This window comes from Hippopotamus amphibius, chromosome 9, assembly GCF_030028045.1.
Source record: "Hippopotamus amphibius kiboko isolate mHipAmp2 chromosome 9, mHipAmp2.hap2, whole genome shotgun sequence".
Lineage (NCBI taxonomy): Eukaryota > Metazoa > Chordata > Mammalia > Artiodactyla > Hippopotamidae > Hippopotamus > Hippopotamus amphibius.
Genome location: NC_080194.1, coordinates 35,302,929 through 35,313,176, shown reverse-complemented (window position 1 = coordinate 35,313,176; position 10,248 = coordinate 35,302,929). Strand labels below are relative to the sequence as shown.

At 45.9% G+C, this 10,248-nt stretch overlaps 1 protein-coding gene across 4 annotated transcripts in view; it reads right to left on the bottom strand.

Annotated features, from left to right (window-relative positions):
* Positions 1–4,773: 4,773 nt before the first annotated feature.
* Positions 4,774–10,248, bottom strand: part of TRIM66 (tripartite motif containing 66) — a 57,305-nt gene continuing 51,830 nt past the window's right edge. For all 4 annotated transcript variants that reach the window (XM_057695251.1, XM_057695254.1, XM_057695253.1 and 1 more), the window contains exon 20: positions 4,774–10,046. In XM_057695251.1, the coding sequence (XP_057551234.1) occupies positions 9,987–10,046 (60 nt within the window). In that variant the 3' untranslated portion in view covers positions 4,774–9,986. The remainder of the gene's footprint in view (positions 10,047–10,248) is intronic.

The following is a 10,248-nucleotide window of genomic DNA, read 5'->3' as shown; positions in this document are numbered from 1 at the left end:
AGTCTTGAACTTATAGGCCATTCTAACTGCTAGTGAAAATCAGCCGAGTCTAACTACCACTAAAGACTAGATAATCTTACCCTCCTGTCCAGTGTGGAGACTGCATGAAAATTTACAATAACAGAAAACACAGCAAGATTGTTCAATGAGCCTTGGAAATGTTATTCATTCAAAAGCATTTTTTTTAAGAGAACTGTGCTTCTGAGGGTGTCATTATGTTCTATAAAACATAATCTAATCTGCAAATCTGTTTGGTCATCCTAAAAATTTATTCCTCTTTCAATAATTATTTTAACTGATACCTCTGCTTTCTGAAATACTTGAGAGGTTTCTCAAGCCAGAAGTTTAGAGTTTTCTTCTCCCTTTATGCATCTTATGACTCTGTCAGATCCCTAATTCAAACAAAGACTTCTAAAGTATGCCCTATAGACTCTTTAAATATCATTTTAAATTATATTGGGACTTCCTAGGTGGTGCAGTGGTTAAGAATCCACCTGCCAATGCAGGGGACACAGGTTCAATCCCTGTTCCAGGAAGATCCCACATGCCGCGGAGCAACTAAGCCCATGTGCCACAACTATTGAGCCTGTGCTCTAGAGCGCGTGAGCCACAACTATTGAGCCTGTGTGTCATAGTTACTGAAGCCCACGCACCCAGAGCCCATGCTCCACAACGAGAAGCCACCAAAATAAGGAGCCCACGCACCAAAGTGAGGAGTAGCCCCTGCTCGCCACAACTAGAGAAAGCCCATGTGCAGCAACAAAGACCCAACACAGCCAATAAACAAATTAATTTAAAAAAATAGCTTTAAAAAATTATATCATTATTTAACCATCTTTTATAGGCTTTTCATTGTTTCTAATATTCTATTACAAATCTTGATCACACCTAAAAATGACATAAAAATTAAAGATAATGTAAAGTAAAAATAACTTAAAAATAATTAATCTTTAATATCATCAAATATCCTATGAGTGTTCATCTTATCCCAATTGTCTCATAACATTTTTAGTTTCTTTAAACCAGGATGCAAATGAGTTCCATACTTTGCAATTGGTTTATATGCTTTTCTAAGTTTCTTTAATCTGTAGGTTAAAATGTCTTTTTTTTTCTTTGCAATATATTTGTTGAAGAAACAAAGTCATTTGTCCTATCCTTGCTCACAAACTGGATTTTACTGATTGTAGCCTTGTGATATTTTAAATGTTCCTCTGTTCTTTGCATTTCCTGTCAATTGCGAACTACATCTGTAAATTGTTGGTTAAATCTAGAGACTTGATTAGATTCAGATTCTATTTGTTTGGAAACAGTTCACAGATGATGTTGTGTATCAGGAGACATGTAATGTCTGGATGTCTTTCTTTGTGATATGGGTAACCATGAATGATCACTGCCTAGATCTATTAATTCACTGGGGGTTGAAAAATGGTGATATTCCAATTTATCAACCCTTCCATTATTAGCTGGAAAACTTCTAAAAGACACACTTCCTCTTGCAAACAAAGAAGAACAAAGAGCATTGCTCACCACCCAGCTGGACAAGGATTAACTCATCAGCCACAGCAGGCACTGACAGACATGCACCCTGAAAAGAATTCAGGATGAAAAACAGGATAAGGCACTCTGTGCTTTGGAAGAACAGGGCTTAGATAGTTAGATGTGTATCTCAGGAAGAATTTTAATGAACCCAGATTCTTGCATCTCCCCATACATAGAAACCACTAAAATCATTGAGATATCTGTTCTTTGTGATTAGCAGTAATCTTTCACCAAGATGTAAGTTTGACTGTACATATTCCCTAGACAAAAACATGTATAAGCTGGTTTCTCCTCTACCTCCTCGGTGCAGAGGCTCTCTTCTGGGCTATAGTCCTTAGTAAGGTCCCTGAATGAAACTTAAACTCACAACTCTTATGTGGTACATTTTTCTTTAAGTTGACTATCTATTTGGGTACCCAGAGGTGCATTTCATATAGGCAAGAGAGGAACTGTTCATTAAGCTCTCGAATGAACTCACAGAGGTGCTGCCTGGCACAAGCTTTGCCATGAAGTGACACTGTCAGTGGGTCACACCACACCTGGCACTCACTGGAACAAATGGGGAGCAGAATCCTAGATAAGACAACTGCTTCCAGCAGCACCCGGCCTTCATCCTTAGGCTGGGGCAGGGCTGACGCTGTGGTGGTTGTGTTTCCAAGCACAGAGAGATCCTTATTTTCTCCATGAATGCTGAGCTCGGCCTCAGTAGGTCTTATGCCTCTGGAGGCCAGGGGTACAGCAACTTCCAGGAAGTTTAGGAATATCCTCTCAGCCCAAGGGGCAAAGAAAGCTCTGTTTTTGGTATATTAGAGCATAGGTTCAGCTGCTATAACAAGAAATAAATAAATGGGCTTAAAAATAGAAATATATTTCTTCCTCAGGTAACAGTCCAAAGAGGTAAGCAGGTCGTTCAAGGTAGATGGATGACTCTGCTCCATGAGCTTGTCAAAGCACCTAGGTTCTATCTACTTCTTGTTTCACCGTTCTCTAGGGTGTCACATCCATCTGCAGGATTGAAGTGGATGACCAGTAGCTTACCTGTGTTCCTGTCTGGAGGAAGGGTAAGGAGAGAGGAAGGGGGGGACAAGCAATTTCATTTAAAACCTGTGACCTGGAAGTTGTATACGTTATTGTTTCTCATAACTGATTGGCTAGAATTTATTCATAAGACAGCATCCAGCTGCAGAGGAGGCTAGGGAAGGTGTGGAAGGGGATTATTACTAAAATTAAGGAGAAAATGGACACTGGCAACAATTAGCAGTTTCTGCCACAGTTTGAAAGTGGCCTCTAGGGACTGATTACAGCCTCTCTGTCCTCAAATCATATTGTGTACAAGGTCTCCAAGGGCTGACATCTGCAGGACAAGGTCCTCACCCTAAAGCTCCAGGGCCCATGGATGAGGGCTCTTCCCAGAGTCCAGGCATTTTTATTCTAAGAGGCCCTACAACACACATCAAACATTAAAATGCACCCACAGCCTATAGTAAATACAGTTTTTACTGCAAAATCTTGAAATTGTTTTTATAATTCTGCTTTCTGAATTATTTGGCTAGGAGTAATTCATTTAATTTACAATTGTCTCAGTTTTCTTAGCAATCATCTTGCGTACGAAGAATTTCTTGTGAAGTGAAAAACTCTAACCTATGAATTGTTTTTAAGTGTAATAAAATTTTTATGAAATTGTTATAAATTAACAATTAATGTTTAACATAATGGTATAGTTTATAGACATTTAACTAGATATTTATTTATTTAGGTTTTGCCATTTTTAATCCCAACTTTTTTCAGGACTTATATTCTTATAGGCCCCCAAGAAGCTCTCCGGCCAGGGATACTCTGCTTATACTGCCTAGTGGATAAAACAGTCACAGGCCACATGTGCGGAAAGTGTGCTGCAGACCTACCTGCCACAGCAGGGCTTGCTCTGGGGAGTGGACTTGCTCTAGCAGGTGCCATGGAAGCTGAGGAATGGGGCATAGAGAGGCTCCCCTGGGACCTAGAGAAGGCTAGTACCAATAAAATTGGTAAGAACAAAACACGGCAGAAAGCTCAGAGCAGTTGTGGGAAGGGTTTCAGGTATTTGGGTCAGTCTGGGGGCAGGGGGGACGAGGTTAGAAAAAATTTCCAGGTCTCATCATAAGCATTAAAAGTGATGGCCATCCTTTCTTGAAACACAAACTTCCTTAGCTTGTCTGACACCACATCCCCCAGTTTCCTTCCCGCATCCCTGGCTGCTGCAAGGAAGGTGCTTAAGCATGCTGAGTCAGAAGGAGTAGCCAGTGTGTCAGGTGACGTTGAGACACCCAAGTGGAGGTGTCCACAGACCACAGGGTATGTGGGTCTGGAGCTCTGAGAAGTGGGCCCATGACTTTATCAGACTGCTCAAGATTTCTGCATCTGTTAGGATGCTTAAGTTGGCAAGTAAAAGGACCAATTCTGGCTAATTTATACAGAAGATGAGTTATTAAAACATTTTTAAAGTATTTCGCAGAATTGCTGGGAAGGCCAGAGAATTAAGCTAAGAGCCAACTGATGTGCTGAAGAAACTATGGCTGCCATTAAGCACCAGGCGCTTCTTGTACTGCTGTTGCTGCTGCCACGGCAACTCCGCCTCGCTGCAACCAGTACTATCACCAGAGAGGTCTCTATAGTCCCTGATTTGCTTTGCTTTTCCTTTTCTTTTTCTTTCTTTCTCTTTTATTTTTTTTTAAATAACTAACACTGGACCTGTACCCAGGCTGCAAGGGATGCTTCCAAAGGGAGGAGTGAGCCCTGCCTCCCAAGACTCCTGAGGTGAGGAATTCCCCTCAAGTAGGAATGAGGTTCAGATTCCATTCAGTCAAAATGAATTGACGAATATTCATTACTCTGTCCTTGACCCCTATAATGGCTAGAAACCACTGGGCAGAGAGGAGCCCTCAGGTCAGCTAACTGGGGGATATCACTATGTAAAGGACGTTACTAAAGTGTTTAGCATCTAGAAGTGGTGGGCATTCATAAGATGTTTTTTCCCCAACCCTCCCTCAGACTTGCTGCCTGTATTTTAAAGAACAGGCTGTGTTCGTGCAACAAGAGCTGAGTTCTTCCCGAGAGAGGAAGCTCCCTGGTCTACTCTTCCCCACCTTGTGTCTTAACGATGTTGGAGTCTGGGGGTGAGAAGACCATGAAGCAGGCTCAACCATCTCCACTGAAAAAACACTCCAGGACACAATTACTGGTAAAGAAAAGTGCTATTTTTTAATTTTTAATTTGTTCTTGAACGTGTAGGTCCTATTAAGATCAGTGACACTTCCCCTTACAATGTTTCTCCCTCATGCCCCCACCCACTTTGGATCCAATGGCCACTTCTAGAAAAGGCCTAGGAGGAACTCACCCTACGTAGCCAACAAAGGGATGCAATTTGAGGAACGGGCACATGGCTCCAGAAGCAGCACCAGCCACTGAAGGCTTTCCTCAAAGCAGCTCAGTTTGGCCTGTGAGTCCCTTTGCCCTGCCTTGGTCAAGACTCCCTAGCTGTGTCCTACTCCAGTGTCCCCTTGTTCCCTGTGTGGCCTGAGCTTTAGAATTAGAATCACCATTACCATCTTTAGAGCTGGCGTGCCTCTGAGAGATCACTGTTTTCACCACCCCTCCACCCCACACCTTTATAGATGGAGAAACTGTACCCAAGGTCACACAGTTCATAATTGGCAGAGCCAAAATTTAGGTGTTTAGCATCTCAAATCAGGTATCTTTCTACCATACCTTCCTTCCTCCAAGAAAACAAGCAGCATCTGCCTCCAGCTCTGGGAGCAATTAGAGCAAGGAGGTGGTGGTGGTCCGCACAGATGGCAAAGACCCGGCTAAAGGGGCCAGGCTGACCCCAGCCGAGCCCCACGCAACTGATGAATGCTAGCACGTTCCAGCGTCCCTCGTCAGAGAGTTATCAGCGGCAGACACCCGCCCCTGCCAGGCTTCTCCTCCTGGCCAGCAGCACTGGCCACGCACGGAAACATGCTTCCCATGATCCCAAGCTCCTTACCGACTGCGGCAAGCTCTAACTGGTATGCGGACCCTGGTGATGAGCTGCCCACCAGCCGGGTAACCCAGGTTACCACACTTCTTCTTGGTAAGACCAAATCCACATTCTTGGGCTAATTTATATGGGGCCTCTTAGCAAACATGGCTAGAATCTGTCTCTGTGCTACACTGGCCGAGACAGACAGAAAGAACCACAGATGCTGTCCTCCCAGCAGAGCTCATACACATGCTTGCATGAGGAGAAGTGAGTCCAGAAGAAGAGATGAACTCAAAGAAAACAGGCAGACACACAGGGTAGGGAGCAGGAGCAGCTGTGCTTCCTCCTGCCTACCTAACTGCTGAAGAGGTGAGACCACAGAAAGCTACAGATGTGTCCCCCGTCAATATTTCAAGGAAGGCTCTGCCTGTGTGGCTGAAAGGTAAGAGGATAATCCAGAGAACTGTGGTGTCATGAAAGCCAAGTGAAGGGGGTTTTTCAAAGAGGAAGTGGTAGATGATGTGAAACGCTGTACAGAGTTCAAGACAGTTGAGGACTGAAAGGTATTCACTTGATTTGGCAACTGGGTGGTCACTGGTGACTTCTACGAAAAACGACAGAGGATTGGAAAGTGATGAAGTAGAATCAAAGAAAAGTTGTGTTTTTTTTTTTTTTAAAGAAACTTGGCTGATAAGGAAAAAACTATAAGTGCAACAGACTCTAAGAAATTTTGTTTTAATCTCGGGGAGAACTTTGTTTGTTTGTAAGCTATGTGGAGGTAACCAATGGAGAGGGAGGTTGAAGCCCCTGGAAAATGGGAGTAGTGGGATAAGCGATGGAGCAAAGTCTTGGAAGACATATAGCAGGATTCAAGAAATACAGCACCAAATAGGAGCGACTGGAAAGGAGCTGAGGAGGGATACAGACAGAGGGATGGGAGGAGGAGAGGAGAGCGTGGACAGGAAAGTGCTTGCTTTAGGGCCTCTCGTCTGTGAAGTAGCCAATGAGGCTAGTCATTTGCTGAGAGCAAAGATGAAGGGCATGGATGGAAAGCAGAGTAATAACAAATCAAAGATGTACCAATCAATACTGAGAGCCCAACTGAGGCGGTCAACCCTGAATCTGTCATGCTTAGGAGCCCAGAAAGAGGGAGCAAAAAATAGGTTGATGCAGAAAATGGAGGATGGTTGATAGTTTCAGCAAAAGTTGGAGGAGATGAAGAAGTTCAGGATGCTGACAAAACCAGCCGTGTGTCACAGGCTACGGGTTTAGGCTCAGGAGAGGAAGAGGTTCAGGAGAAGGCTGAAAGACTGGGAGAACAGAGAGCTAAGGTATTGGAACTGGGCTAAAGGAGCAGGCAATTTACTTAACAGCAGTGGAAGCACAGGGGACGGTAATCCAGAAAGAACAAAGTCTCAGTTCAGGAGTTCAGAAGGAAGACTATAGGTGACACCATGGAGTGAAAGAGAAAGCAGAGTAGAGCACAGGACAAGGAGGGGATTAGGTTTTAGAAGCAAGACAGACACCTGTTGCCAAAAACGGGTATGGGGAGCCAGAGTCCGCCAGGCTTGATGGCAGGGTCTTCTGTGCAGCAGAGCCTACACAGGGTCTGGTGGCTGCCACTAGGGAAGGGGGTACCTGCAAAGACAGGCAGGGTGTGTAGTTTGCAATTGCTGGAAGTTAAGCAGGGCCAAGCTACCCATTTTCTAGAAGAGTGCACTAAAATCTCCTTTGCATCAACCGAAGCCACTCCATTCTTCTGTTTCTCAGCATACTCAAGAAACCCAATTTCTCTTCCAGGGCAGCATTCTGTACCATAAGAATCCAGAACCCATTGTATTTCCATTGCATGACTTTGTCAATGACCAAAGGACTTAACTGACTCCAAAATGGGGCCATTATAGGAACAAGTCAAAAACAGGATTAGCTCAAATGTTAGCAAAGAGCCACCGAAGTCAGTCACTCAGCTAGTAGCCTTTTGTTTAATTTCCAAAACGGCATGTTGTTTTCTGCATGCAAAACAAAACAGAACTATCACTTAAAACATTGGTGCTAAGTACACAGGAAGAGCCAGGAAGAAGGAGAAGGCAGTGCTGTGGGGTAACCAATGCAGGGATGGTGGGCCAGGGCCTCACACCCTTGGGGGAAAGGACACCCTACCTCCCGCCCCTCCCACCCTGCTCAGGTGCCTAACGGGAGCGTCTCGCATGCAGGGTCTCTGCAGTGGGAAGGGAATGTGTGACGCTACCACATTACTAAGGTCCCCTGGCCCAGCAGGCTACATCCAAGCTGGGAACCTCACTGACAGAAGAGAAGCTGAGCACTTAAATAGGTATTTCTGCTTCATATTTGTGGTTTTCAGCTGGTCTTGAGGAAAGATGTCAATTGGGTTTGAGCTTGTCACAGCCCTCACCTGGCTGCCCGACACAAAGCACCGTGAAGCTCGTTCAGAGAAGGTGGAAAGGTGAGCCACACAGAGGAAAGGTGACCAAGAGGAGGGATTAATGAGGTAATTACAGAAGGAAGCTTGCCAAGGCAACGAAACAGAGATAAAGATTTAAAAATTGAAAGGGAGGTGGCCAGAGCCCAAACCATAAAGTCATGTGAGCTCCAAAGAGCAGAGGGTTACATACAAAGATTGCCTGGCTACTGGAGTATTCAAGACTTAGTTACCACAAACTAGAAAATAGGATTCTGGAAGCTCATCTGCTTAGGAGAGCTTGGCATGTGCTGGTGAAAGAATGGCAAGTCGGTGGGCACAGTCTGCTTTGAAGTGAAGATGCTCTCTCAGCCTGGGTGGAAAAGAAATGAGCAGTTCTGTCCACTCACAAGGAGAGAGAAAATGTTTTCTCTGATCAGAGTTTTCCCATTAATAAGAGCCCTACAAACAAGAACTACCTTAAACTGCATCTCTTAGCAAAAGTAAAGCCATGTCCCACGGCTCCCTTGAAATCAGCTAAGCCATGACAGGACCGGGGGAGCTGTCTCCAGGCCAAGCCAACATCAGCAATAGACTCCTCCTCAACCGAGACCTTGCTAGTGAGGTGGCATGACCCCCAGCATCTGCCTATGCCTTTCCCTCCCGAACACCTTGTACGGACCACAAAGATTCCTCCGAGATGCAGCCTGGAGCTCTGCTGCTGTGCCCGTGGCCCCCAGAACACTTCTCTCTGCCTTCCAGGAGAAATAAAGTCCTGACGTTGCTTCAGGGTCCCCAAAGGACACCGAAAAGGTTTCTCGCCTCTCAATTTCCCCCCTTTCTCCCCCAGACAGAACTTCCACGAATGCTTAGATCTGGCTCCTGCTGGTCCCTCTGGCCTTCTCCAAACTCCAACAAAAAAAGGGCTGCCAGCAGAGTCTTGGCTTTTTCTGGGCTGTGGACAGCCTGAGGGCAGGCGCGTCAGAGGACTCACTTTTGATCTTTGGCTCTGTGCCGTAGAGAAGTTGAGAACTAGGATCTCCAAGCAGGAGGGGAGACCCAGCAGAGTGAGCTGGTTGTGGGCCATTCTCCTTGGCCTGGAACCTCTGCGTGTGAAGCAGACAGCAGCTTCCTCACAGTTTTCCCAAGCAGAACTCAGGGTCTGGACCTCGGAATGGACATAGTGAAGGGGTGGCTACCAACAATCACTTCTAAGAAGCAGGTTCTGACACCAGAGAAGAGCTATCAGCCCAAAGTAGCGGCACAGGCGGCAGGCTCTGAAGTTAACATCTTCTTAAGCCTGCGAGTGAAATCTGAGCCTGAAGAGGGACGTGGATCCGCACAGCCACCCAGCCCCGTCAAGAATGCCATACCATCCAGAGCGTCCCAACGGCCACCTCAGTCGGCATCAGGAAATGCGGCATGAGAAACAAATACCCTGAAAACCGTTAGAACCCGAATAGGCACCCACCGAGACCTCTGGCCTCTAGAAGCCTCATTACCCTGCCCAGGGCAGGTGCCTCTGTCCGAGCAGGCCAAACAAAGGCAAACAGTGACCGTCTTTGGCTGGGCTGGGCCAGGGATCACAGGCCCGCATATGTCAGAACCTCTCTCCCTTCTTTTACCCTCTTCTGGGCCTAGGAGGAGTTCAAATACATACACTGCTCCTGAGCCCTGCACACGGGAAGGTGAGAAACGTCAGCCTTCCTCAGCAGGAAGAATTCACCAAGCAAGTGTGGTCCTCCCGAGCCTGACTGGGCTTGCTCGTGTCAAGTGGACCCTACACATCTTATCGTTCTGGTAATAGGGAATACCCCCCTCTTTGCTGTTTATGACTGAAATCTTCTCTGTAGTGGATGCACTATGGCTCCCAAATAAATGCTGTAAGATGCAAACAGCAAAGAAGGGCACTACGAGCTCAACAAGACTTGTCTCACATCCACAATCCGAAGAGAATGAGCTGGAAGGTGGGGAGGAGTGGTCAACAGGATGGGGCACCAGCTGCCAGAGCACTCGGTCTCTTTCCAACCCTCACACCTGGGAGATGCTGTTGGCCAGGCGGAAGGACACTCTTTTTGCTCTTTCATTCTCCTAAAAGAAGAAAACAATATTTGGAAGCAGAATGGCCAAATGTAGCGTTTATTAACACGAAAAGGCCAATTGCACAGACGGATTCCTCAGAGCCACAGTGTTTTATTCCACCCCAGGAAGGCAACAGCAGAACTCACTGAAGCCACTGAACACTGTGTACCAAGTGCTGCAAACACCCAGGGATGCTAGTCAGACCTTGGCA